The 27,385-nt window shown below is 40.6% G+C and overlaps 5 protein-coding genes across 5 annotated transcripts; 2 read left to right on the top strand and 3 right to left on the bottom strand.

The window, feature by feature from the left end:
• Positions 1–1,045: 1,045 nt before the first annotated feature.
• grhprb (glyoxylate reductase/hydroxypyruvate reductase b) lies at positions 1,046–3,750 on the top strand. The gene is made up of 9 exons (XM_044028847.1): positions 1,046–1,314; positions 1,848–1,981; positions 2,084–2,156; positions 2,302–2,418; positions 2,493–2,581; positions 2,679–2,783; positions 2,972–3,107; positions 3,190–3,320; positions 3,403–3,750. Exons 1-9 carry the CDS (start codon positions 1,148–1,150, stop codon positions 3,522–3,524), a joined length of 1,074 nt encoding a protein of 357 aa, XP_043884782.1. The 5' UTR covers positions 1,046–1,147; the 3' UTR covers positions 3,525–3,750.
• LOC122771326 (zinc finger and BTB domain-containing protein 5) lies at positions 3,730–11,345 on the bottom strand. The gene is made up of 4 exons (XM_044028846.1): positions 10,867–11,345; positions 10,035–10,248; positions 8,698–9,549; positions 3,730–8,030 (listed from the first exon to the last, which is right to left on the bottom strand). The coding sequence occupies exons 2-4, from the start codon at positions 10,242–10,244 to the stop codon at positions 6,870–6,872; spliced, it is 2,223 nt and encodes a 740-aa protein (XP_043884781.1). The 5' UTR covers positions 10,245–10,248; positions 10,867–11,345; the 3' UTR covers positions 3,730–6,869.
• Positions 11,346–13,218: 1,873 nt separating this feature from the next.
• polr1e (RNA polymerase I subunit E) lies at positions 13,219–16,318 on the top strand. The gene is made up of 12 exons (XM_044028645.1): positions 13,219–13,301; positions 13,686–13,789; positions 13,890–13,966; positions 14,052–14,137; positions 14,530–14,582; positions 14,672–14,816; positions 14,950–15,060; positions 15,175–15,271; positions 15,360–15,490; positions 15,576–15,657; positions 15,762–15,893; positions 16,153–16,318. Exons 1-12 carry the CDS (start codon positions 13,226–13,228, stop codon positions 16,316–16,318), a joined length of 1,260 nt encoding a protein of 419 aa, XP_043884580.1. The 5' UTR covers positions 13,219–13,225.
• Positions 16,319–16,352: 34 nt separating this feature from the next.
• On the bottom strand, positions 16,353–23,923 carry fbxo10 (F-box protein 10). Its single transcript, XM_044028643.1, has 11 exons — positions 23,548–23,923; positions 21,938–22,570; positions 20,795–21,610; positions 20,428–20,577; positions 19,973–20,109; positions 19,509–19,579; positions 19,205–19,357; positions 18,749–19,099; positions 18,357–18,667; positions 17,763–17,950; positions 16,353–17,485 (listed from the first exon to the last, which is right to left on the bottom strand). Exons 2-11 carry the CDS (start codon positions 22,520–22,522, stop codon positions 17,305–17,307), a joined length of 2,943 nt encoding a protein of 980 aa, XP_043884578.1. The 5' UTR covers positions 22,523–22,570; positions 23,548–23,923; the 3' UTR covers positions 16,353–17,304.
• Positions 23,924–25,990: 2,067 nt separating this feature from the next.
• On the bottom strand, positions 25,991–27,316 carry LOC122771401 (C-X-C motif chemokine 10-like). Its single transcript, XM_044028957.1, has 4 exons — positions 27,112–27,316; positions 26,843–26,975; positions 26,655–26,743; positions 25,991–26,327 (listed from the first exon to the last, which is right to left on the bottom strand). Exons 1-4 carry the CDS (start codon positions 27,161–27,163, stop codon positions 26,302–26,304), a joined length of 300 nt encoding a protein of 99 aa, XP_043884892.1. The 5' UTR covers positions 27,164–27,316; the 3' UTR covers positions 25,991–26,301.
• Between the last annotated feature and the right edge of the window lie 69 nt (positions 27,317–27,385).

Here is a 27,385-nt window from a genome sequence, read left to right as displayed (position 1 = left end):
TGCTGATCTCCCTTTCCAAAGACTCAACTGTGAACATTGGTACTGTGTATATCAGCATGGGCCACAGGATTCAGCCAGGCTTTGAACCTCCCTGACAAGCCCAATTTGTCCACTTTGGTGAGCCAATCCCCAAGTTTTTCACTGGTCTTTCTACTGGACCTGGTGTCTTTGAGGCTACAGTCAAATATTGTCCCACGGCTCTTGACTGACTGTTCTGTCATGGATGGGATGGTGGTTCCTGCAATAAAGAATTGGAACTTTTCCATGAAAACTCCTTCTTGCTCAGGATATGAGTTTTTCTAGGCCTTGAATGATCCACCTGCTGCCTGGGACTGATGTTGCAGTCACAGTCACATCATCCATGATCTCTGATTGGTGGCTGTCAGACTCCAGACTTGGACATGGGACCTCTGCATACCGACTCTGCTGACTTGACTACCATGTTCATGGCATGGGCAAAAAGGATGAGTGAGATTGTGCAGCCTGGAATGATGCCAGTCTCATGTGCTGGACCCCTCAATGACTCTGAACCTGAAAATATATCAAACAAATAATTTTAAAATCATGAAACATAATCTGTTTCTAGATTCTGTCCATGTATTGTATGGGGTTCTCAGTTATTCAGGTTACTGTATATTCATGAGTGTAGGCAATAGCGTACAAGAAGGAATGACTATGTACAATTCTGTTATATCTCTTTACACCTGTTTTGGACATATATTGCTTAACCAGTTCCAGCTGGAGAGACAGAACAGAAAACAGTGTCTGGACCTTCACTGAGTAAAGAAACAAAGGTCAACAGTGAGTGAAACATTTACATTTTAATCCCTCTGACCAGCATTTAGAAAATGTATCAAAAACACACAATTCTGCAATTTTAAAACATGTGTATAATCTGTGTGTGTGTGTGTGTTATTTCCCCTCATTTTTAGGAAAAAAAAATACTTTTGTGTATTTCTTTTTCTGGGACAATAACCTTCAACTTTAGACTTCAGAGACACCCTCCCTCTAATCATATTGGTCAAAGACACAGGAACCTCCCCTCCACTGAACTATAGCCACATCGTGCACACAACAGATGCTGAACTCCAAAGTGCCACCTTCATCTCTCGGACACCTGCCTATTGATTTATTCTGACCTGGAAAAATGTGGTGCAGTCGTGTGGTACCACGCCAGCTCTGGTGGATTAAACAACTGAATCTCACTGGAGCTCTAACAAGCAACATGCAGAGAGAGATGTCAACCCTGCCACGAGTGTACATCACCAGACAGATCCCACCTGAGGGTCTTAAGATTCTCCGTGAATCTGGACAGTAAGTCTTTAAAATTCAAGATTTGTTTTAAATTGTATAATTCCTTGTGGTCCAGATAATTGCATACTGTTGCTCATTTGACTGTCATACACTTATGTCTGCTTTGTAAGGTTTATCATTTACTTTGAGCAAACAAGAGTGCTAACATTCCCCTTATGGTTGTACAGATAAGACAGGTAGTCTTATCAAAAGCTTAAGAAATATCCCACTGCACCTTTAAGTCCCAGTATCTCTATGAAGACACACACTGTACTCGATAGCACATACCATATACTATATCTCATTACTGTGATGAGAAACCCTGATATTCGTGAAATGCCCCTGTTTTTCTTTCATGCACTTGTATGTTTGTTCCTTTGCACATTGACCAGTGAATACTCCCTAACCTGCTGTTGTGCCAGTGTGTTTGACTTGTTTTAATGTGTCCTTAGCAGAAGAATATAGTTTAGTACAGAGCACCTGGTCCATTTTATGGAATCAACAAAAGAAAGGAAAACTGATTTGATCTTCAATCATGGTGTCTGTTTTCCCAGGGTGCAGTTTGAGCTGTGGGACTCCGATGACGTTCCTGTGCCAAGAAAGGAGCTGCTTCAGAAGGTCAAAGGGGTCGATGGTCTAGTGTGTGTGCTGACAGAGAAGATTGATGCCGAATTATTAGATGCCGCAGGTCTGACAACAGTATAATCTTAATCTAGTTGAATATCCTGCATGCAATGAACATTCTCTGTAGTTATGCATGTGTTCCTTTGTGTTTGACGTACATCTGCAGGTCCAAACCTGAAGGTCCTTAGTACTATGTCAGTTGGTTTTGACCATCTTTCTCTGGAAGAGCTGAAGAAAAGGTGACACACCCATGTCTATCTATGACATTACATTAAATGAAAAGGCATAGTAACACATACCATGGTACCACAGCTTGTTGAATATGAAAGACAAAAACATCTGTCGTCATCTGCAATAAGTGTGATTGTCTGTGTTTCTCTCTAGAGGAATTCGTGTAGGCTATACTCCTGATGTTCTGACAGATTCTGTCGCTGAACTGACTGTAGCTCTGCTGCTCACGACCTCCAGGAGGCTAATAGAGGCCACACATGAAGCCAAAACGTAATGTTACAAACACACCTGCACGCACACACACCCCACACTCACTCACATACTCACCCCCTTTCCTGTGTCAGTGGTGGCTGGGGCACATGGAGAACCCTGTGGCTGTGTGGATATGAGTTGGCCAACAGCACTGTGGGCATTTTTGGCCTGGGGAGGATCGGTGAGCATACAGTATCTAACATACAACACATGCATCGTCACCAGCCTACCATCTCCTTCAGTCTCATCCTATTTCCACTTTTTGTTTGTGTTTGCAGGCATTGCTATTGCTGAGCGTCTGGCACCTTTTAAAGTAAAGAAATTCATTTACACAGACGTGGCCCCCAGGCCTGAGCTGGCCAGTATCATCAATGCAGAGTATGGTAAGTGCCGGATTTACAGTCATGTCAGCAATTTTTTTTCCTACAGACTAGTCAAAAGCAAAGGTCATTTCATATCTTTTAACTTTTGACAAGCTGAAATATCCATGAGGTTTTAAGGTCAGATAACAATTTGCTTTGAGATTAATTTTTATGTTATATGACATCAACACGCCCTTGTTTTGGTTTAGTGTCTATGGATGAGCTCGCAAAGCAGTCAGACTTCCTGGCTATGTGCTGTGCTCTAACACCGGAAACTAAAGAGATCTGCAACAAGGACATGTTCTCTAAGATGAAAAACACATCCATCTTCATCAACACAAGCAGGTAAGAGTTTTTAATTATACTCCTGTTTATGAATGACGAGAATCCACTGAAACTATAACACACCTGTGTTCTGCTGTGTCAGAGGTGGGGTCGTCAACCAGGAAGACCTGTATGAGGCTCTCTCTACTGGGCAGATAGCAGCAGCTGGGTTAGATGTCACTGTCCCTGAGCCTCTACCCACCAGCCATCCACTTTTTACTTTGAAAAACTGCGGTGAGACTTTCTACATCTCCATGCCACTGAAGAGTCCAAATTTAAATTTTACAATATCTTTTTCCATTTCCTCTGCCCACAGTCATTCTACCACACATTGCTAGTGCCTCCTACACCACCCGTAATGCCATGTCTGCACTGGCAGCCAACAACCTCCTCCTTGGTCTGCGGGGTGAATCGATGATCAAAGAACTCAAGCTGTGACAAGACAGTGTTCCACTCAGAGGATTGGCTGATTAAAGGACCATTGTTTCACCTGCCTAATTATATTGAGAGTAAAACCACTACCGTTTAGTAGTTAATAATACTTTCCTTTATGTTGCGTCTTTCACTCATTGTGTACAGTGACAATAAATTCTGGGTTGTTGGCATTTGCCATTTCCTGAGAAAAGTGTTACTACCAATAAAACAAATTTCATATTTTGTTTAATTCAGTCTTAACAACAATTTGATACTATACAACCTTCATAGCCTTCAACAGTACTCAATATTTAGTCCTTTCATTGTTACACTATGTTAAGTATACAGAAAAAAAAAAGTTTAAATTTGGCATAACAACAAAAGCCCAGCTTTTCAAGCTAGAGGGCATAAGGCAGTGACTTTGAAAATCAATTTATAGTAAATGAATAAAAACGTTGGCATATCCATTCAGGGGAAATACAGTCAGTGGATTTTGAGAGATTCACATCAACAGCTTTAGAAGACAGCAGCATAATAATTCCCAAAAGGCCATTGTTTGAGACATGGGATCTAATGCCTCTGTGGGTTTTCTAATTTCTGATAAAATAGCATAGTAACTAATGTTTGTGGGGGAAACATCCAAGTCGGTAATTATTCTTCTATTAAGATAAAGATTATCCATCACAATATGTAAAATAAAACTCATTTTGAACAGGCTTACAGTGCAATGACTCGACAGTACAGTGAGGCAATGACCATGTGATGTAGGTGATGATACATCAACCAATAAAGTAAACAGAAGGGCTTTTTATAAAAATACAAAATAGCCTACACTAAAACAGAACTTTACAACATTATTAACATTTAACAACTTTATACCAAGAGAAGCTGCTTTTATTTACAACCTGCTGCATGTCAGGCAGTCCTATCTATGATTTTATTTTCTATAAGCTGCTAAAATAGTTTCCTTCACAGCATGTCTGTATATCATTGTTACGCAAATCAACTGAAACATTGTTGCTCAATACATAAACCATATATAAAAAGTGGACATAGTCTTATACTTTACTGGATGAGGCTGACCCAAAAGTAACAATAAACCTTGTAGCCTACAGGTTTTTTTTGTTTTTTTTACAACTTATAACATCAGTAGACATTTTCCTGATGAGTTTACTGTCTCGGTCACTGTTTCAGGTCTTTATGATCAATATTATGCTGTGTGATGGAGAGCTGGCACCTATCGTCCAATAGGTCCCAGATTACAGGTGACTTCTGTGAATTTCAAAAACTGGCATCAACTGGCTTCACAACGGGAGCTCATTTTGAAAATGGAAGACTATGCCCATTTTTGTTCACAGTCTATGGTTAAATATCATTAGTTGTATTTACAGAGGCAAAAAACAGCTATATCCTACATACAAAAATTGATAAGCAATTGAGTAAAAAGCTTTGATAGTGAATATTCTCCATCATGATAATTCAAAATGACTCAAGTTTAGCACACAAGTGGATATTCTGTATCATGAACTGACGACAAAGAACAACACAACAGTGAAAATGTATCACTTTTAAATCTAACAAAAAGGTAGCACACAGAAAAACCTTGACAGGTGGCGGAGTAGGCTAATTCCAATAAAGCAACATTAAGACACAGTTCAGCATTCCAGTAGAAAATACTGATCGTAAAAGAAAATGATGTATCCAAGTGCTTTAGTAACATATGCAACAGCAGCTGAAAAAGAGACACATATAAAGCACTGATATCAGGTACTGTTGCAAATGTATACACAGTGTTGAGTTCATTGTTCATTTATGGGTTCATTTGTCTCTTCTCCAAGACAAAAATGAATTATGTTACCAACCACATATGTGCAATATTAACAATTCCAAAGCACCTCACAGGATTAGGGTTCACAGACTGAACCTCAATATCCAGTAAACGATTGATCCAGGCGACACCGACTGTGCACACACCAAGTGTGCAGTCATTCCCTGCTTGTAACCAATAAGGAAACATCCAACAACAAGAAACTGTTCCTCCTGCCATCCATGAAGCTCTAATCTCTAAATTATAGAATTATCTGATTACGGGAGCATTACATTGCAATTTTAAACAGAAATGGCAATTGTCAGAAATGCCAATAATGCAAGGGTGAAGTTGACACTTCTGTAAATTGACTGAGTATAGCAGTCATAATTTTTCCAAAAACTCAATTATTCACAACATAATATATGGTCCAGAATAGCAAATGCCACAAATACCCCCTAATTAAGTTGTGAATGAGTGAAATGGCATGTATAGCACTAAATCTGTGCTGTATTCACTGTTGTTTGATTAAAAATCAATCTTCATCTTGTTTGTACAGTCCAGTTAAGAATCAGAGCAGACAGTAATTGCATGCATTATAATTAGGTATTGTTAAAGGTGACACAGAACCAGTTAGTCAATAGTTCCTTGCAGAGAGCAAAGTACAGTTGTTATGCAAAGTTGGGACAAATCAGCAGTGTGATGCAGGGTGCTGTTTCATGTTTTACAGATGTGCAAAGGAAAATCGATGCTTAAGCACATTATTTTATATTTTAGATTTACAAACACAGTTTAAGTGTTATCTATAAATGTGCTGCAAACTATTTCTATTTAAACATCATTTAACAGAAGTGTTTTTTTTGTTTTTAAAAAAACCAACACATTCAATAGTGTGGCAGGTTTTAAAGCCAAGCCTAGACTGGCCCGAGTCATGTTACAAAAAGTACATGGGTGCGTGTAGTGACACTGATGGAGAAGCCTTCTAATACTATTATGATATTTCTACAGGAGAGTATATATGACACTATATAATGAGTCTATAAATATGTAGCTATAAATGTCCTGCATCTATATCTTTCTTCAGAATAAAAGTGTTCTCAGTAACTTGAAAGTATACGATTCTCCTTGAAAAGTGTAAATGTATGATTATATTGTGATCAGGAAGAGTTAGTTTGGACATGGCAGCTGATCAGATCAAGCTGCTCTGTAACGGCGTCAGACAAACGTTTACTCCTGCCATGACTGTTTTTTGGCAGCTTCTGACTGTTTGTGAGCAGTATGGCTAAAAATGTAAGGGACAAATTTTAACCCTATTTTCTGGGTAGTAGGATGTGTTAGGAACAAATTAACAGATTTTAGTAGGGATGCAGATACTGGATTCTATCAATTTCAATTCAAGATGTATTTTTTAAAAAGGTGATAAAGGAGTCTATTGACACTGTAGGAAACTGAGCAGCTTTGGCAGAGGTTTGCGCTCTTTGTGTGCCTTCTATAGTTGGGATTTTAAATTCAGCCCATCTCCTATTCCTGGTGTATTCATCTTATTGCAGCCATGTAGAGTCCTACAGTAGAGCATTGGACATGTTACTGTTCTGCCAGCGCAAACAGGTGGTCTTGGAATGCTTGTATAAGTGGGAGGACTGGCTGAAGCGCTTTCCACACTTGAGACATGCATAGGGTTTCTCTCCTGTGTGGACGCGAATGTGTTTCTTGCAGTCAGTCAGAGTGAGGAAGGTTTTGCAGCAGATTTTACAGGCGTATTTCCGAGCTCCCTCAACCACCAAGACATTGTGCTCCGACAGAGCCTTTTTACACTTGGACAGGACATCTGCTGAAGCTCGGGTCAGCTGAGGGGGGAGGGACGTGGGCCTGCCACTGTTCATGTCATACCCACCACTCTCGTTGAGAAGTAGGGGACTTGCCAGACTTGAGGAGGACGAAGCAGAATCCTGAAGAACACCACCCACACCCTCTTCTCCTCCTATATTGTTAGTCATTTTTGGAGCAATACGTCTGTAGCCCGGATAGCCCAGGGAGGCAGTGGTAGCTCCCGCACGTGAAGGTCGCCCCAGAGAGTGAAGCCCCAGACTGGAGTGCTGGAAGTCCAAACCAAAGGGATCAACCCCTCCTTGTTCTCCATTCACATTCCCTCCACTTCCTCTGGGATTACCCAAACTGTCATGCAGGGGACGAAGGAACAGAGAATCAGGCGATAAATTATCACCAAATCCACTGTGACTCTCACTGCTGAGTGGACCGGACTGCAAAAGAGAAGAAGTAGTGCCAGGTGGCCCAGCTGCTTCCTGTCTCAGCAAGAAGTGGTGCGCTACTGCATCCCCAGTTGTCGTGTTGGGCAGGTCATCTTCTCCCGTCACCATTCCTGACCCAGTACTTCCAAAATCCTTTGGGCTAAGGAAGCTAGAAATACTAAAACCAGGTTTGCTGTTTAATCCTTTACTGCATCCAAACCTGCCTCCGACTCCAACTCCTCCTCCCATGGTGCTTTTGATGAGAAGCTGGGAGCTGGGCTGCAGCAGAGAGTTAGAGCTGGGTTGAGGTTCAGAGGTGAAGCTGCGGTCGCTGCTCTCTGGGCTCAGCTCCACCTTCTCCTCCTCCTCCTGGCCTCCAGGTTCAGCGGGATCACTGCCCTCAGCCTGTGATGTCACGTCGCTGATTTCATCTTGTGGCTCAGGTGAGCTTAGCGGCTCTCGTTTCACCACCACCTGTGGGTAATAAAGGGTAGGTTTCATCTCAGGACAAGAGATTTAATTCAAAAAACAAAGCCTGCTAAAACAGCAACTAAATTCTAGTAGCGTAATCAGCAATAATCTTTCAACTGGAAAGTTGACAGTTTGACTCCTTGCTCCACTATTCTACCTGACAATGTTTCCCTAGACACTTAAAGACTTGAAGCAATGCATTGGAAAGTTTCTGGGAAGCATGAAGCTTTTTACATCAATTTAGAATCAGAAAGTATCACCAAGAAGAAAAAAAAAAATGCTTTAGTCTTTTAGGTGCATAACAATGTAACAATGTATTAAAAAAAACGTCCCAGGATCAATAAAATATTCAGGCGGAATAAACTAAAAACAAAATACTGTAGAAAGAATTAGCAAAAAACGAGACAATACAAAATGAAAACCCTAACCCTAAATATAAGAAAATAATAAATAAAATACAAAACATGGACATCTATGCAGGATATAAGTGTAGTAGGTATATGTAGTTGCAAAACAGAAATGTTAAAGTTACATTATATTTTATACATTATCCTTACAATCAAAATTCACAGACCCAAAACCTGTAATGAACAAAAAAATAATGAAAAATGTGTGTACTACATGAAGTTTGTTACATTATCACAAACAACAACAGAAGCCACATTTTTACCTTCTGCTCTTGTTCCTCAGCCTCCTCCTCGTCTGTACCCTGTTTAATCTTCACTCCTGATCTGTTGTCCTGGTGTTCCTGCTCATCGATGTCCTCCTCTTTACTCACTCCCTGCATTTTCCCCAAGGCCTCCCCCTCACAGCGTCCACTGTCTGACTGGCTTGGCATCTGAGGATCATCTTGGGAAACCCCTACCAGGCCCGTGATCGCAGCATCCAATTTTGAATCGTCGCCCATCTTATGGGAGTCGGGGGACAGAAGTGCTCCATCCTCTCGCTCTGCGTTCACCCCTTCATCTCCTAACAACCCCAGGTTAGGACCTGAGGGACGCTGCCGCTGCCTAGGTCTCTCTTCTGGCAGGTTCATGGCAAGAGAGGGTTTGCGTTTGTGGAAGCGTCGGATAGGGAAAGAGGCTCTCTGTCCCACCTCTCTATTGTCAACCATATTTCCCATCCCGTCCTCCTCCATCCCACCCAAAGCAGAGCTAACCAAACTGAGACCCAGCTGCTGCAACAGAAAGGAGCGCTGCAACTTTGATGTGGCTGCATTTGCTGCAAGTTTAGCATTAGCTGCAACAGTAGGATTCACAGCTAAATCTGCTACTTGCTGCTGCTGCTGTTGCTGCTGTCTGCGCCTCTGTTGGTCCTGCTGAGGGTGGTGATGTGTCGGTCTGTCGGATGAGGGAGACATGAGTGTCCGTGTGGTCAGGTAGTGTTTGCAGGCTTTGACTACATTGTTGAGGTGCAGGTGTGAGGCTGCGAGGAGGATATCCATGACGTTGCTCTCACCCAGCATTAGTGTTGATGTGTACATCATGTCCACCAGAGCAGCAAAAGCTTCAGCTGTCACCACCTGCAATCACATATAGAGTGGCTTGATCTTGTTTGCACTATTAGTAGCAAGTAACAAGACAGAATTTAAAGTATGAACACTCTTCATTCATCACACTATCGTCATCCCTATAATCTAGGACAGGGCGATATGGATTATGAATATCATCTCAATATTTTAGGCTGTGTCTCAATATAAAATATATCCCCATATACAGTATCTCAAAATGAAGTTGGACACTTTAGGTTTGTGCTTGTCAGAGGACAATGACAATGCACAGTAAATACTGTAATATACTATATTCATATATAGAACTGCAACAGCTTTTAAAAACAGGAAAAAACACCACATATCATATCATGATATGATGAATCCAAAATCTAAGCTGTTGTCTTGTCTTGTGTTATGATACTGATATAATATCAATATATTGCCCAGCCCTGTTTAAATCATGAACGTTATATTATTACTTTTACTGCATTCTGTGACATTACTAAGGTACTGACCTCACTGTCCAGCTGGATCATATTCATGCTTGCATCTCCCTCTGCTACAGTGAACAGGGCTCTGAAGTGAGTGCTGCACGCTGCCAGCACTGAGCGGTGGGCTTTAAAGTGTCTGCTCCCGACCATGATGACACAATCACATAGCTGACCATGGACACGCTGATAGTTTAACTGCTGGAAGAGCTGCTCAAAGTGGCCTGGGAAATCCATGGCCCTGAAGACATGTGGAAGCAGAGGTGAAAATGGTTAAGATGATATAAACAACAATGAAGACAGTAAGACAGCTTAAAGGATTAGTCAACATCAATAGAACAGTATTCAGCATTTTTTCAGAACTGATATATTTTCAGTAAACAGCTGATTAGCTTTTCTAGCAAAAGTTTGCAGCTTTTATAATGTGAAAATTGTCATTGTAATTTTGATATTTTGACTACTGATAGGACAAAACAAACTGTTGAAAACACATTTTTCATTGTAGGTAGTAAAACGCTCCTAAATAAGCTAAAACAAAGGATAATCATTAAAACAACATCTGGACAATGATGATGTGGTTAGATCTACAGCTAATTCTCCCTTTTGTAGGCTTCACCTTCAGGATTGCGTATTCTACACTCTACATTCTACAACTAATTCTGGCTCAAGTACTCATCACTGTACTTGGTGTGAGTTAGGAGACCAGCCATCACTCAATTTAAGTGAGAAAACGAATGATAAATAATTGATTTTACACATATACCAAGTCTTGACTAATTAACACAGGTGCAGTTAGCTAACGTAACAAGCCATGGGGCTAACTGAGAAAAAAAAAACAGAGTTATTGTAGTTTTATTACCTTGAATTTGACGAGAGCGAAGGTATGAGGAGGCAGAAACAGCTCAGGCCCTCACACTAGACTGATGAGGCTAAAGCTAACTGGCTACGTACACACCGCCTGTAATCTACAATGTTAGCGGCATTAGCATGCGGTCACCTGTGTGTCTGAACCGAAAACGCCTTTTTAAAACATTAACTGTTAACTAGCTAACATCTTTCTGCTGCTGTTTCTACACGCCATTATGTTCCCCGTGGACAGTCCACTCTGAACCGTGTCTCCACGTACTGGAGACTCAGTCTGAAAGTGGAGGAGAGGAGAGAAGAGCTGCCCGTGATGTCCACTCACAGTGACCGTTTGAACCGCATCTCTGTCGGTGTCCTCCCTGTGCTAATAACTGTTACTGACAGTCATGGCTGTTCTGGGCCAACACATGTATATTAAAATGTCTGATAATGTCCTCCCTCCCCGCACACACACACACACGAACACTCACTCAGACGGAGTTGTACCAACCAGACTCACACGGTGGCGCTGTGCTTCCCTTCCAAGCCCGTGACCTCGCCTTGGCAACGGTGTCTTTCTCATAGAAGCTGTAACTTCAGCCTCCATCAGAGGACATTGTATAGTTACACAAGCACAGTATCAAGTGTGATAGTAATGTTGTATTTCCTAGAGTAGTTAAGTTATTGTTTTTAGGGTTTTATACCAGGGTAGTTACACCATGTTTTTGACATTTTTGGTTAATTGATATATTGGTATACAAATAAAAAAATATTGGTATAATATGTCCCCTTTAAAATCAACACGGCCACATTTTGAGACAGTTGAGTAAATTGATCATTATCATAGCTCAGGGGCCTCAAACTCAAAATCACCTGGGGCCCGGTGAACTTCTAATCTAGTGAGGAGGGGGCCGTCAAGTGAAGAAAAGAAAACAGTGCTAGTTTGAGAAGTTAAGTCATTAGTAATTAAAATTAGACCTTGAACGAGTTTGAAACCTCTGGTGTAGCTTATATTCATTTAACCTGTTCGCATTCAGAGACACACACACACAAGGGAAACAAACCACAACCCTGGGGTCATAACAGTATTTACATTTTTGCCAACCTTAGATGTACAAAAATGTATGGGGCAATGTTTTTAATGGAAATTATGGGAGTTGTGTTAAATACAATTACTTGTAATATTCATCATTATGCAATAGCAATATAAACATGTATAAGTATTGCAGTTGCAGAAAAGTGTAAAGTGTAAGTGATTTAAAAGCAAAATAATATATGTATGTATATACTGTATATATATATATATATACAGTATATATATACATATATACATGTATATATATATATATATATATATATATATTTTTCTTTTCTTACCAGTGTAATTTGCAAACAACAGCATATCAAATCACATTACGAAAAGTATATTGCAACTACATTTTAAAGATCTCTACCAGTTCATTAATTGCTAGAAAACATAAATAAGCATTTAGGTCACCATACCATTAGACAGGTTTAGCACATTTCTTGTTCCTGGCAAAGACACAAGTTCAAGGTACTTTAGATCTGATTGTGGAGATTCTGTGCTGTTTGTATTGGATTGCAAATTCAAGATGTCATGTATGCTTGGTGTGGATTCCCGGCCATTGTGGGGTGGAGGGGAATCAAATCTCAGAGTACAACTGGTAAATAATAGTGGCATCATAGATTTGAGTATCCCATTGGGGAAAACAGAATGTTTTAGTGTCTGGAAAAACTGCAACATCAGTGAAAGGAAGAGTGGATTGAGAAGCAGAGGAGCGGGCAGCATTTCTCTCTGCAGCACTCTGTCAAAAACAAGAGGTGGACGATGAAATACTTATAGGTTGTTGGGAAACATCCAGATGGACTATGAATGTAAATGTGGTTTTGTGGAAAATATTTTCTCTTGTATCACATACAAAAGTGAAAGACAACAGTTTTATTTCAAATCAATTTTTGGATCAGAGGAGAACATTGAATCAGTTGGGAGAGTGGTTCTAACATTTTTACATTCTACTTGACTGTATTTGTGTATAATGAGAATATAGGGTAGTGCTTACCCTGTGCCAGCGGGGGGCAGTATTCCGTTAATTTACGTACATCCTCCTGAAAGAAGATGAAGTATAAGTTGATGTAGTGAACGATATTTCCGTACCAGTAAACACACATTCACATGGTATTTACACTTACTTGATCAAATGTATTAAATAAAATGGGCTAATAGACATAGTTTAGTGTTTTTTTTCTTGTTATTAGCCTACTGACAAACACTCCACCTCGGTAGGTGGCGATAATGCGCCTTTAAGCCAATTGCCATTCAAATTAAAGAGAAGAAGAAGAACAACAAGCGACACATGTCAACAAACATGGCTGGCTCCTGCTCGCTCGTCTGCTGTGGAGACGAAAGAGAAGACGATAAAGCAGTTATAGGTGACTTGTCCTCACTTTCTTGGAGTCTTTTAGAGGAGATGTTTATTTTTTTTATCTAACCAGTAAAATAGCGTCTGATTATTTTTCAATTTTAAACACCAGTTTGTATTGAACACGTGGGCGAGAGGCGCTCAATGCACAAAAATAACGTCGCCCAGAGACGCATGTCAAACATTTTATATCAAATGTATATGATATTACTTAACATCATGAATATGAATGGACAACATAAACTGTACACTATATTATCTGTGACTACCGAATATATTTGGGCAAGAAGGGCGTTGTTGGGACAAGTGGAGTTTCTGCGTCTTTGATTAAAAAAGTAGTTTGGTGTGAATCACAGCTGTTGACTCCTTACTGTTTCTCTCTTTCTTTTCACAGTCCGCTTTTCAAATGGCAGCATCAAAAATGCAGACAAATTGGACTTTTCAATGTACAGGAGTGCAGATAAGAAGAATCCCAGAAAGAAAAACAGACAGATATTGGTGAGGAAGACCACAGGACCACTTTCATCCTCTGTGTCATGTGTTTATATTGTATCTCTCATCTATAGGATGACCACTGTGTTACTATGTTTCTGTCTAGGTTGCTGAATCAGATAGACTAAGCTATGTTGGGAATAATTTTGGAGCGGAGTCACTGAAATGCAATAACCTTTGCAGGTTGGTGAATGTAGTTTATTTTGAGGAATTTGGACTTTGACCACTGTGATTGGAATTGAGAAGAATGTGTTTGTTGTCTGTTTAGATATTATGTGGGTGTGTTGAACAAAAAGACCATGCAGATGGAGGTGCACAGTGCTCAGCTCTTTAATATGCAACCTGTTATAGCAGGTAAGACATTTCCTTGATGACCAAAGTGAAAAGAACATTAAATTCTAATGCGTCTTCATAACCCAAGGAACATTACCATGGTGATTAGTTATAAGAGTATGTGACACACATTCGTCTTGATAACAAGTTTACGCTATTCAGACCATCGATAGATTCTGACTCCATATCAGATATGACACCTCACACTAACAGATCATCCCTCTTTGATTTTCTTACATCCTTTTTATTACATAAATATTAATATAAGATTTCCCCAGTCATGCCTTTGACAAAACAACCAGATCGTCATTTAACCACCTCAAGATCATCTTTTAAAAGGAAACTGTGTAATTATTTAGTTTTGACTCAACATTTTCAGTTCATAATTTCTGCATTTGCTATATTTCCATCAGGGGAGATGGACACTACAACATCCCAGGACACCACTCAAACCTTCAGAGACAAGGTACTGTCTCTAGAACAAGAGAAGACTGGACTACAACAACAATTATCTTGGTGATAATGTCGTATTCGTTCGTCACATTTTCTTTTTAGGTTGACTCGTTGATTGAAGCGTTTGGCACCAACAAACAGAAGAGAGCTTTGAGCTCCCGCAGGCTGAATCAGGTGGGAAGTGATACCCTGCACCAAGCAGTGGCTAAGGCTGCCAGCACTGTGATTGACCAAAAGGGTCTGGAAGGTAAGCAACAAGAAGGCAGAAAAAACACCTAATTCTAAACTCAAATTTCTACATGTAGATGCTTGAGTTCCCATCTTGCATTTTTTCCCTCTGCCCGTTTGTTTCTCATAATGTTTTAATTCCTTATCTGCAGCGCTGCAACAAGAAGTTGCTGAGACAGAGGCCCAAGGAGATCTGGCTCTCCATCTGCCTCCATGCAATGGAAACGCACACAAACCTGAGAATGTCTACTCATTTGATGATCGTATCCTTTTTGTATTTTCTTTGTGCGTGATACTTGCGTTAAAAGGTAGACCACCACCTAAAATCAGAGCTGGATTTGTTTGTTTGGACTTCCATCTTTAATCAATATCCACAGTCCTGAGTCCAGCTGAGTTTGATGCTTTGGAGGAGGCTGGCTCTAAGATGGCAGCACTCACACCTGAGGAGTTGCAGCAGATGAGAGATGATGGAGGGTAGGGTAACAAACAGCTCAGACTTGCTGAGACATACTATGAAGTTGCTGGTTTTCTTTTGTTCTCACCGTTGTTTGTACGTTTTAAGGAATTTGTGTGTTCTGAAGCACCTGGAGAAAATGCCTACACTAGATGATGCCAGAGATAAAATAGTACGATGTGCCTTTTACCTTTCTCTGATCTTGAAACTTGCGCGACAGAAGAGCATCACTCGCAAGTGTGAGTAGTTGTTTGCGTTTATCATATAGTCTGTTCCTGCACATGTTCTTCTGGGATTGACACTAATGGTGATCTACTTGTGCAGTTGGGCAGGAGGAAGGCTGCCCACGAATCATTCAGAACAAACTGTTCAGAACATTCACTGTGGAGTCTTTCAGCAATCGCAGGTATGATGGCAGAACTTTTACATACATTGATACATTTTGAAAAAATATTTACATTATTATTTGACTATTCTGTCATGTACAAACACATGCATTTCACCTTTTAGGGTCCTGAACATTGTGTCATCATCAATGCGAGCCAAATTAGCAGCTTATTCCCTGGCCCTGCTGCTGCACATGGGTAACATGACTGTGGACCTTACATTACTGCACCGTGATCTGTCAATCACAGAGGCCAGGTCTGCATTTTCATGTGCAAATTTAAGTATTATGCAATGTTTTTAAATGTAACACTGTTTTTATGCTACATTTGCATTGAATTAATGTTGCTAATTACATAATTTTAATTATTACTTTAATAATTATAACAGATTATGCTCCATATTTCTGGTTAACTGTACTTTTCCAGTGAAAAATAATAATATATCATGCATGTAAAGATCAGGTACTAATTTGAAGAGCATTGCAGGTATAACTAATTCATTTAATTCCCTGCAGGGTGATAGAAATTGCCAAGTCAATGGGATTGACCCTAATGAGACCAACCCGGGCAAAAGCTGACAAGGCTGTACTGCGAGACGAACACAAGGAGGCATCTCTTCTTCTACCTCTGGTCAAATACGATCAGTCCACAGAAAGGCGTAAACGCAAGAAAATGCACTGAAGTACCATTACAAGAAAAAACTGGATCATAAGAGAACTGTTCATCAATGTATTTTGTTGACAAACAAAATGGTGACCTTTGGGTTTACATGTTATTAATAAATGCAGATACAAAAAAGCAGAGTGGTGAGCTGTAAACAGATTCTAGATGAGAAAACATCTAGTGTCCACAGATAAAACAGAGGCACATTTGTAGACATCACATATTGCACACACTGAACAAATTCTTCCTTTGATAAGTTACTATTACCAGGTGAGTCTGTGTAGATGTCACTGTACAGCATGTTGATACATTTGGAATGATAAATTGTCCTGTAATTTTTTTTTCAAGAGGGCAAAGCTGAACCACTTTTTAAAAAACATTAAGTATTTGTTACAAAAACACAGACCCACCAGGAAACACCAGAGACAGCAGCTTAAGTTTGGCTCTTTTTCTTTGCATATAGACCTCACATTATGACAACTCATTACCTAGCTACAATCACTGACCGATTAAAAAGTCAAACAAGGCACAAATTTACTTTGCAGCATGTTTGAAGCTGGCATCAATGATGCCTTTGACTCCTGACTTAAAATATGTGCACTTCCTAACAGACGAGTCTCTGAAGCAAACTGACAAAACAAGGTTTTCAGCAGTTCTGTACATAAATATGAGGAATTTAGACGTGAAAGACAAAATGACAGTTAAAGCTTTAGTATTGGCATGTAGGATCAACAATGCTTGTCTAGTACTTAATTTACAACAATACACTGCACTGCATGTCTACTTTCAGATTTACAAAATAAGCCAGTTTAACATAGCGAAAAGTGGATATTTAGTGGTGATGCTCAGTGCAGCTTCTTACTTCCTGGTGGCATCTACCCCCAACATTTCCAGGATTGTCTCTAAAGATGTCCAAAAATATGACAACATGCCAGTTTAAAAGTGACCCGATGCTGACCTCTTAGGAAAGTCCTTAATATTTAAAAGTAAGTGCTTGCCAGTATTCACAGTATGGAGCAGAACATGCTTCCACTGTGGCAGCCACTCTCCACTGTGGCGCTGATCCTGGTTGTCATGGAAATTCCAAGTCGAGAAGGATACTGGGACGAGGAGAGGCTGGAGGGAGAGCTGGCCAGTGGACGAGGAGGAGGATTTTCCAAAACCCAGGGAGGAGCTGATGTATAGCTACAAGATGCAATGACATAAGGGGATTTTTGAGTTGGAAATTGTCCTCTCAAAAAAAGGCTAAACCTGCGATGGTTTATATTTAGGACACTTAGCATTTACACATCCAGTAGAAACAGAAACATGGTCATTCATTTGGAGCCATATTCACATGCTAAAATTGAGAGCAAACCATAAAGCTTTGAAACCAGGCTTCTCTTTAGGGTCAGATTAATTCCTTTTGTCATCGACATTTGAATGTGCTCACTCTGGCACTTCCAGTTCATTCTCTACATACCTGTTATTATGCCTTAGAATACTGTTGTTCCGCAGTACACAGTTGTCATTGCCTGGATCCATGTGTAGGAGTGTTTTTTTGTTTCCAGGATGACCCTGGAACAAGAGATTGTCATGGACAACACCTTTTACTGGCCCAACCACAGCAATGCCACAGCCATGTGCCGGTTGGACTCTGTTCCGCAGCACCTGAAGATTAAAACAAACACTCAGATATAGGCCATGATTATTATAGGGTATTATTATTACATATTTACATACATTATTACCCATTTATAATGTTATACAAGTGTTTCCCAAAGAATGTTTTTCAGCAGCACTGCCGTTTAGCCAGTGTCCATGACAATGCCATAACAGGGCAGCCAATTAAATGGCCAACAATCGTTATAGTTTATATAGTGTTCATTTTTTTTTTTCTATCTTAATTTGCAGGTTCTGGTACTAACTTTTGCTAGAGTTATGAGTGATCATTGGTCGCACAATGATATTTTATATAAATTTTAATCATACTGATCTACCACTGTTGAATGAATGTGAGGAAACATAAATATATATCAGTCTGCAAGTTTGTATTCATGTCTTGTAGTTCCCCCACCTTGATGTCTGCACTTCCTGTGACTTGAATCCCATATCCTCGGTTTCCAAACACATCGTTCTCTACAATCTGCCCACTGCCATAGAAACTGACACCATGGCCGCTGTTTTCATAGATTCCGTTCCCACGAAGTTCCACTCTGCAGTCTCTCTCCACTGTAACACCAGCTCGACCATTTTCAAGAACACAGTTTGTAACCAGCCGCGTTAGCTGACTGCTCTGCAGCACAGCTATTCCAGTGCCATGGTTATTGTTCACAAGGTTAGCAAAAACATTCAGGGGCTCACTGCTTTTCACGTACAGACCAACCGCTGCAGAGAGGGAAACAGAGGGAAGTTCCATAAGAGTTGGTGAGTGGGTGTTTGTATTTGAAACAAAAGGGGTCTTATTACCTCCATTGTAGCTCATGCAGTTTGCTTCCACCAGTGCCACACTGATGGAACGTCGCGCAGAGTGACGCTCATCCTCGCTGTCCAGGTCACTTTCCCATGCAAACAATTCTCCTTCTTCATTAAGGTTCTCCTGCCCTTCTCTTCCTCCTCCTTCTACTCCTCTCCTTTCCCCACTGCCCCCTTCTCCCCCAGGACCTTCCTGCCCCTGCCAGTTCCCTTCCCTGGCCTCAATATTCTCTGGGTCTTTCCTGCAGAACACTGCCAGCCCATACATACAGTTATGATTGATGTAGTTTCCCAGCAGTTGTGGGAGGCTGGATGACATAACCCATACACCACAGCCTTTATTACCTGAAGAAAAAAAAGACAAGAGGAGAGAGGAAATTAAAAACCTGTGTAGAAGTTGTGTGGACCAGAATACATTAAAGTTGTGTTTATGAGGCAGAATTTACGCACAGTAGACATGGTTTCCCTCGATAAGTCCACGTCCTCTCTCGCCTACCACAACGCCATCTGAGAAGCCATAACAGATGTAGTTGTTCTTCAAGATGGGGTCACCTCCTCTTCGGATGTCTATACCCCCCCACTGGTTTTCTTTAATCACATTTTCTGCAATTATAACATATTGCATTCAATTGAAGACATCATTTAGTACAAAAAAAACACATGATGTGCTTTTTAATTTTTGTACATGGTAAAGCAATGTTAATCTACAAATATGGGATGTAGAAAATCAGGAAGGACAGAACAACGTACACACCTTTTATTATCCCCCTGCCATTCTCATTTACAGCAATCCCAGCTGCCTGGCCCTGGAAGATGTGATTTCCACTATGAGACAAAGAATACAATAGGATCAGGACAGGAGTACATTTTGATCAAGTTCCGAATGTGCAAAAAAAAACCCTGAAGTAGTAACAGAGATAATTAAATATGAAACATGTGAAGTTATCGAGCACCACAACACCAAAAGTGAAGAAAGAGTATTTTGAGGACTGTTTGGCAAGTGGTAATTTAGGGCTGATTGTCAGTATTTCTTTCAATAAATTTAACACTGGTACTATAAGTTATAAGGACTTTTGTGGCTAAATCGAAAAGAAGTAACAGTAAAGTAGCTGTGTATTGTTCTCATGAAAAGGAAACACCTCTACATTCTGGAAAAAAAATACACACCAAAAACATCACATTCCTGTGGAAGTTAGGCATTTGTAGAGACTCATGTACCTCACCACAGGATTCCCACTGAACAGAATATATACGCCTGCTTCCTTGTTGTTATAGATCCAATTGCTCCGAATTGAACCTTTTCCCTTGCCAAGGACAACAATCCCAGAACGCAAACCACCATGTATTTTGTTGCACTGTAGAAGGAAAATTTAACAACAAATTTAAAGCAGTTACATTTGGAAATGTACCATATGGTGCTACGGAATTTCTGATCAAATGTTAATTGATATACACTACTTTTAATTGTGTTCTCCAAGTCATTTAGTTAGCAAAATAATGCTTTCCCTCATATATTGAGTTATTTGACTGTTTACAAAAACAAGGTTGCTTTGTGGGATCTCAAAACAACAATTAATCACATGACCCTTTTGGTTGAGAGTATTTTGCGAAATGTGGATATTGTTTATGTCTTTTAAAATGTGGACTTCAAAAGACAAATGCTCAGCAATTACCACAATTATGGGGTTCGCCCCTTTCCGGATGTCCAGCCCTGCCTCTCCATTCGAGTGGATGTTGTTTTCAGCAATAAGGCCCTCAGCTGAGAGACGCAGAAACACACCCGACGCTCGACACTCGCACACCTCATTTCTCAGCATAACAATCTGAAGTAGATGACAGAGAATGAGGGAGCTAAAGTTACAGTTTGAAACGGAGACTAATGCTTAGTCGCTCATGATCTAGACTACTTACTTAACTTGAAACATTGCTCAAATGGCATGCTACTTACTTGTCAATGAGCTTATGAAATACATTATGATACAAGTAAAATTATGACTATCACGATAAAGTTTAAAACAAAGTTGTTATGATTTCATTTACGGTGGAGTTCTGGATGCAGCGGACAGCGTAGTTCAGCCCACGGAAAATATTGCCTTCCAGCCGAGCTTGACCATAATTAGACAAATGCACACCACCCTTCCCATCCCTGAAGAGGCAGCGTCTAAGGATGCAGCCAAGCGTGGCTGTTGCCAACATCTGAGCTTCAGGGTCCCTTTCTAATTCCTGTTCAAAGGTGAGTGGTTCGGGGGTCATGGGTAGGGGATCCGGGGAGGAGGCCAGTGGCAGAGAGCCATCTGCCCGAGGCTTGAGTAAATGGGATAGGCCATGATTGTCACATGGGATTTTGTAATCCGTTGTAAACTGGTTTTTGGTGTTTTCGCCATTGCGACTTTCCTCTTCTACCTCACTGTGGTCACCCTCACTCCAGCCATCTTCAATCACTGTCCCCTGACCCAATGCATCCACCCCAGTCCTCCTCTGCCAGTCCTCTATGCTAACATGATCCCTTTTAATGTTACTACCTGGGGGTTGAGGCCCACCAGTGGATCCAGCCACAGGGCCAAATGGTGAGCTACTGTTAGACACAGCACATGATGGGAACGTCCTGGCCAGACAAGCCAAGTGTTTACAAGCCCAGTTCCTTTCTGACACTGGAGGACCTTCCACATTCACTGAAGCTGTGTCACTGCCTGAGAAGTCACAGCTGTCCAATAAACTGAGGACGACACCCAGCAAGTTTGCAGAGCTGCCCTGTGAGAAGGAGCAGAATCGAGCCTGACAGGTCCCTGGGCCACGGATTTGCAACTGAACCCCCTCAAAGTTGCAGTTATCTAGCTGTACGTGACCCCACGTCGTCTAGTGCAAAACAAGGAGAGAAAGACTGGAATCAGACAGATTCAGCAAAAATAAAGGAAAAAAACACAATTACACATTAAGATTATGTACAAGAGTGTAGACCTTAATAAGGGATCAGAAATATAACACACACAATTATACTGTTAATTGATAATCTCCCAAATCCAGCCCCTCAAGTTCCATTCTTTATTTTATTTATTTAATAGACAAAATAATTCACTGATTAATGGTATGACAGGTTTGAGTTAACTTCGACAAGCAGTTCTAGCTAGCTAACTCTGAACATTTGGTGAGACATTGATATATAAAGAAATCAAGATAATTCACCTTGTAAACCACGGTGGAGAACCAGGGTGGCATGAATACCAGATTACACAACCTGGCAGTAGGACACTGCTGTTCCATACACACCAGCAGGGCCACTTCACCTAGTCGGCCCAGTCCAACCAACTCCACAGGCACTTTCAGCGCCACTTCAGCCTGCTCCTCATACACTCCTGGATGGAGAACCACACGGTCATACGGCCCCACCACCCCAAGAGCCCCACGGAGGGTTTCAAACTCACATCCAGGCCCCACATGCCAAACCCTACGATCTTTACGACGTCGGAAGAAGAGCAGACAGGCAGAGGATTGATGGTCTGGTCCATTTTGAGCCCAGGTGCGGGAGGCCAGGGCATGGTGCTTCAGGGCCTCCCTCCAGGATGGGGGTTCCAAATGGGGCTGACTGGGCCAGTTGGGATGACGGCACTCAGAACAGCCCAGACAGAGCTGTCTCCAGCGGGTGTTATCCAGAGAGAGGATGAGCTCCCGCCAAGCACGGCACACCTGACAGCAGCGGCCCAGGTCTGGGAGCGGAAGGTAGGCTAAAATAACCCTCCACAGCTCCACGGGGAGACTGCCCACCTCCATGGCAGCAGCAGAGGCACCAACTAGGGAGCAGCGTGATGGGAGGCACACCTGGAAACACACACACACACAGGTAACCCAGCAGTCTGTTATTTACGTCTGAGCTATGACATACCCCCAGTTCAAAAAATTTGCCGTTACATCTACCTGAAATATGAACTATAATGAATGTGAAAGGTTACGTCCAAATCCCCTCTAAAACTAGCTCTGTGTGAAGAGGTAAATGTATGTGGTGAGATGAGTGAACATGTTTTATTTGTTCCCCCAGATTTAGTAAATGGTGACGAATCATATGCTTTTTATGTAGAAAAATAGTACTAAAATGTTTACGGTCTGTGCATTAATGGCATTCCATGTATTTATGAGCATGGTAGAAGCAATCAACACTTGCAATATATGTAATATTTTATTTTGTACAACAATATACATTTTAATTTACTGAATTGACATAATTTCTTTGAGCGATTAACCAGAACCAGAACCAGTTTATGCCTAATCTCAACCCAACCACAGAAATTAGGATCTGCCTCATTGGGACCAGGTTTCATTCCCCCTGAGAGATACTACTCCTGACAATTAAGATCAGTGTTTATGCCTGAAAAGGTCCTGAAGAGGCACAAATACAAGTGTTCACACACACAAAGGAAACATTTGACACCAACACGTGCGCTACCATTGCAACGACAAACACAACAATGCATGAAGCCGCAATTAAACGACCTCGCTTATAATTTATAAATGCTAATATGACCAGCTAATATCATAATTGGTATAGAGAGTCGTTTCAACAACACGCGGAGAACTACAAGTTGAAGTCCCATGTCGTGTTTTCAGCAGCATTATGATGCGGTTGATGTGAATACTTGTGTTTACGCCAGTAACGTCTCCAAATAACCCTGCAGCGTTGAGGCGAAAGTTAGCAACCATTAACTATGGTTAGCTAGCGTGGTAACGATGGTTATTAGCAAACCCCGCGTTACTAACGTTAGCTACAACGCCAATAAGAAGAGAAAAGGGTGAATTCTTACCTTGTTCCAACTTGCCACACTTTGAGGAATCAGCACACACTCGGAACGCGCTACATATGTGGCATTACATGTCTGCGACTTCGACCTCGTCGCCTCCTCGGGAGTTCACAACTCGCCATGATGACTACAGATGTGCCATCGACATGGAGTTCAGACGTTTGCTTCCAGTTTACGGCAAGACTCGGCAAAACAAACAGAAAACTGGTCCATCCTTTCCCTCAAACAGAGGAAGCACACTCGATTGACTTGATAACTGCAGCTAATGTTTCATCGCTTACATCCTGCATGTTGAAACATGACTGCCTGTCACTCAGCTGCATCAGCCTCTCATTGTGTCGCAGCTCAGACCATGGCACAGACGCCCGGCAGCAGCAACAGCCTGGATTTCGAGTGCGCAATTGATTGGATGTTTACGGCAATGGCACAAAAACAGCTGTTGCGTTTTTTCTGTCTCCAGAATCTGTTGCCCAGTTTCACAAAACTGTTAGACACTAACTGAAAACAATCAAACTAAGTACCTCTACACCTCATTTAACAGATAAACTAATCATTAATTAGGATTATAAATGAATATGCGTCTACGGAAGAGGATTAGGGCCAGATAAAATAATAAATAAATAATAAAATAAAACCTGGCCTCTGATATTAAAGTCAGAATTCGAAGAAAAACGTCAGGATTTTCAGATTAATTCTGAATTTTTTAATTTAAAATTGCTTTTCCATATGCATCAAATTCCCCTGCGCTAATAAACTGCACATTGTGCTCTAACCACTTACTTATACGTTTAAACACATTTTGAGCACTAGAATACTACATTTCTCAAAGTTGAACACCAAATGAAAAGAGTTCAACCATGGAATACTTACTTTTACTATTATTTTCAGAACAACAAAATGCAAAAAGAACCAGAAACGATTATAATAATGAATCAAACACTATGAAAAGTTTTAGAAAAGTCAGTGTTCCTATTACTCCAAATGTTACTCTGGCATCAATTATTTTTTTCATTTTAGATACTTTATTAATCCCCTTAGGGAAATTATTCTCTGCATTTTAACCCATCCTAGAATTAGGAGCAGTGGGCTGCCACACTGAGTAGCGCCTGGGGAGATTAGAAGCCAAGTTCCCTTTCCACTTGGCCACAGGCTGCCCCTATAGTACCTACAATGTGTAACTTAAGTTGTAGTGTATACATTTTCAATGTAAATAAATGTCCCTCACATTCAAACATTGTCAAATGAGCTTATCAGGTCCACACGACTCTCTGTGTGTTTCTTAGTACAGCTGTGTTTTGTTTTCATGTCTGTGGTGACACAGAGTGAAGCATAACAGTAGATGGCAGCAGACTTTAGGCAGAGGAATTAACCCTGGTTCTAGATAAATGGAGAGCATGGGTGAGGTAGTGAGATACTGAAAACAAATGTTGAAAGAAAACAGGTGGAATATGTTGGGTCAGTCTGGAGGGATAGCGACGCAAGGTTTGGCACAGAAGTAACACACTGGAGCTTTAAATGTATGTCAAACAAACATAATGGCTGCATAGCTGTGGGAGTCAGTCAAGCGGCAGCTGCAGCAAATGATCTCAGAACTCCATGAAGACATAAAAACAACAACTATGATGATTGGTTTAATTATTGGGAAACTGCTGGTTCAGTGCATTTTTGTGTTTGCAATGTACACCTTTACATTTAAATTTGCAACTAAAATGTTCAGTAAAAATCCTATTTTCTGTGTATGATCAAATCACAGATTTCCGCTTAAGTTTTAAGCACATTTTTGTGGGTTTTGCCAGTGTTTTACTGAATTAGTGACATTTTAATATACATTAACAAGTTAAGGTAAATATGGACTGGATATTAATGGGTAAGATACAAATACATTTCCAAAGTAGCCTTTAACTAAATCAGAAACACTGATATGATGAATTATCCTAAAACGCAAGCAAGCGTTTTTTTATTTTGAGGTTACATCCCTAAATTGCACAATAGCCATTTGGGAAATATGTCAGTTGTTGTTGTTGTCACTTTGTGAATGGTGTGTACAGCAGCAAATGATTAAATATAAGACTCTTCAGCTTTAGAGTAAAGTCTAACTAAAAATAATAATATTTGCTGTAATGTCACTTGCTAACAAAGGCGTACAACTAGCTGCAAAAAACTGTTGATGGTGTGCACCTTTGTCCAGAGGGTAGCGATGTCCCTCTAAAGAAACACCGATACCTTGTATGACCTATGGAGAGAATTGTATCTGTACCACATATTTGATTAGATTATTTAAAATATCTTTGTAATGTAAAAAAACCTAACAATTAAACTATGATAACATTTGTACTATAAACATCACTGTTAAATTGAATTCTGTCCTGAAGTCTTCAAATATACCATTTAGTTTGTGCAAATGTATGTTTCCATTTTATTAAGCATTACAGAATGAAGAACACAATGTTTATTGAAAATAATGTGTCCATTTATTGTGCATTTATTCAGCTTTTGTTTTTTTTCAGCAGCAGTAAAGACACACTGTATGATGTTTAACATATTCTTCTGAATAAAGGTTTGTTTCATCACTCCTTCTTTTCTCGCCAGAGCTCAGTCAATTTAGAAATTAGGGAGATGATGTAATCACAACTCACGCAGCTGCATGTCACACAAATCCTGTCCACGCAAGCTCTTTATGCTCCTCTAATGCGTTTACTTTAAGCTTCAGTGAAGATGAAAATGTATCCAATCCATCTAATCCCAATCTATCATGTGTTATTCTGCAACATGTCTGCTTGAACCTGGAGAGGAAAAAAATTAACATATTTTGTAATTACAAACACTCAACTTCAACATACAACTTCAAGTACAACCCATGTGGAGCTATTTGCATTGCAGTATAGTGCAAGACATGAAGGGACAACAAAAAAATACACAAAGAAATAAGAAACAGGCCTAACAGCACCGCCTCAATGACGGGCAGAAATAATCATTTTGGCAGATTATTTTAGGTGATGGATTCAAGATATGTGGCTGATGACGACGCATGCACAATATGATCACTTATATAATAAATTCAAATGCAAATGTATTCACACATTAAAAAGAAAAGGAAAAGGTGAACTTACTCTGATGATAAATTTTCTTCAGCACTTTTTGGACCCATAGTGCATCAGGGTCCAGACAAACCTTTGTTCCATCGATTCTGTACGTGGCACTGCAGGATCAAATGAGAGACCATAAGATGTTACTACAGGAAATTGTCGGCTGTCAATTGAAGTTATAAAACCGGCAAAGCTTTGGTCCACGTGCGTACATAATCTCAGTGTCTTTGCAGTGAGAACTGGCAGGGATCACCTCCACTGGTCCTATGTAACGTCCAATGGGTGTTCGCTCCTTGTTGATACACTGACATCGCAGAATCTCTCGTGGAATCCCCTGACTGAAACCTGAGGTTTTTAGTGAGAGGTCAGAGCAGGATAGCAATATGTGGATGCAGCTCTACATGAATGGCTTGCACAGCATGGCAACAAAGAAAACAAGGTATTGCATTAATAGTAATACTGAAAGACCGATTACACTCACCCTCGGGGATGGCCATTAAAACTAGGAGTGCAACAGCAGTAATAGTAGACATGTCTGCTCAGATGCTCAAGTCGCAAACACGGTCAACTTTTGTATGCCAGTTTTAGTCAGAAGCCTGCAAACAGCCCAGCTCTTCCCTCTGCACTTATAAACCGTGATGCAAGTTTGCTCCTCAACTCGTCTTTGCTCCTCATCTCCCTCCCTAATCAGTTGTGAGGAAACTTTTTTTGCATCTACACCAGTGACTAAACTTCCAAAGAGAAACCTGTATTAT

The sequence above is a fragment of the Solea senegalensis genome, linkage group LG6 (genome assembly GCF_019176455.1).
Source record: "Solea senegalensis isolate Sse05_10M linkage group LG6, IFAPA_SoseM_1, whole genome shotgun sequence".
NCBI lineage: Eukaryota > Metazoa > Chordata > Actinopteri > Pleuronectiformes > Soleidae > Solea > Solea senegalensis.
The sequence above is the reverse complement of the archived record's forward strand: the minus strand, read 5'-3'. Positions and strand labels throughout refer to the sequence as shown.

Coding starts and splice junctions, on each gene's coding strand:
- grhprb (XM_044028847.1), top strand. CDS start 1,148: ATGTGGTGCAGTCGTGTGGTACCACGCCAGCTCTGGTGGATTAAACAA. Junction 3,108..3,189: donor ATCTTCATCAACACAAGCAG/GTAAGAGTTTTT, acceptor CTGCTGTGTCAG/AGGTGGGGTCGTCAACCAGG. Junction 3,321..3,402: donor TTTTACTTTGAAAAACTGCG/GTGAGACTTTCT, acceptor CTCTGCCCACAG/TCATTCTACCACACATTGCT.
- LOC122771326 (XM_044028846.1), bottom strand. CDS start 10,244: ATGGATTTCCCAGGCCACTTTGAGCAGCTCTTCCAGCAGTTAAACTAT. Junction 9,550..10,034: donor TGATCCAGCTGGACAGTGAG/GTCAGTACCTTA, acceptor ATGTGATTGCAG/GTGGTGACAGCTGAAGCTTT. Junction 8,031..8,697: donor CTGAGGAACAAGAGCAGAAG/GTAAAAATGTGG, acceptor TATTACCCACAG/GTGGTGGTGAAACGAGAGCC.
- polr1e (XM_044028645.1), top strand. CDS start 13,226: ATGTCAACAAACATGGCTGGCTCCTGCTCGCTCGTCTGCTGTGGAGAC. Junction 13,302..13,685: donor AGACGATAAAGCAGTTATAG/GTGACTTGTCCT, acceptor TTCTTTTCACAG/TCCGCTTTTCAAATGGCAGC. Junction 15,272..15,359: donor CAGATGAGAGATGATGGAGG/GTAGGGTAACAA, acceptor GTACGTTTTAAG/GAATTTGTGTGTTCTGAAGC.
- fbxo10 (XM_044028643.1), bottom strand. CDS start 22,522: ATGGAGGTGGGCAGTCTCCCCGTGGAGCTGTGGAGGGTTATTTTAGCC. Junction 21,611..21,937: donor TCTCCACCGTGGTTTACAAG/GTGAATTATCTT, acceptor GTTTTGCACTAG/ACGACGTGGGGTCACGTACA. Junction 17,486..17,762: donor ATTCTAAGGCATAATAACAG/GTATGTAGAGAA, acceptor TGCATCTTGTAG/CTATACATCAGCTCCTCCCT.
- LOC122771401 (XM_044028957.1), bottom strand. CDS start 27,163: ATGTCTACTATTACTGCTGTTGCACTCCTAGTTTTAATGGCCATCCCC. Junction 26,976..27,111: donor TTTAATGGCCATCCCCGAGG/GTGAGTGTAATC, acceptor TAAAAACCTCAG/GTTTCAGTCAGGGGATTCCA. Junction 26,328..26,654: donor GAAGAAAATTTATCATCAGA/GTAAGTTCACCT, acceptor TTTCCTCTCCAG/GTTCAAGCAGACATGTTGCA.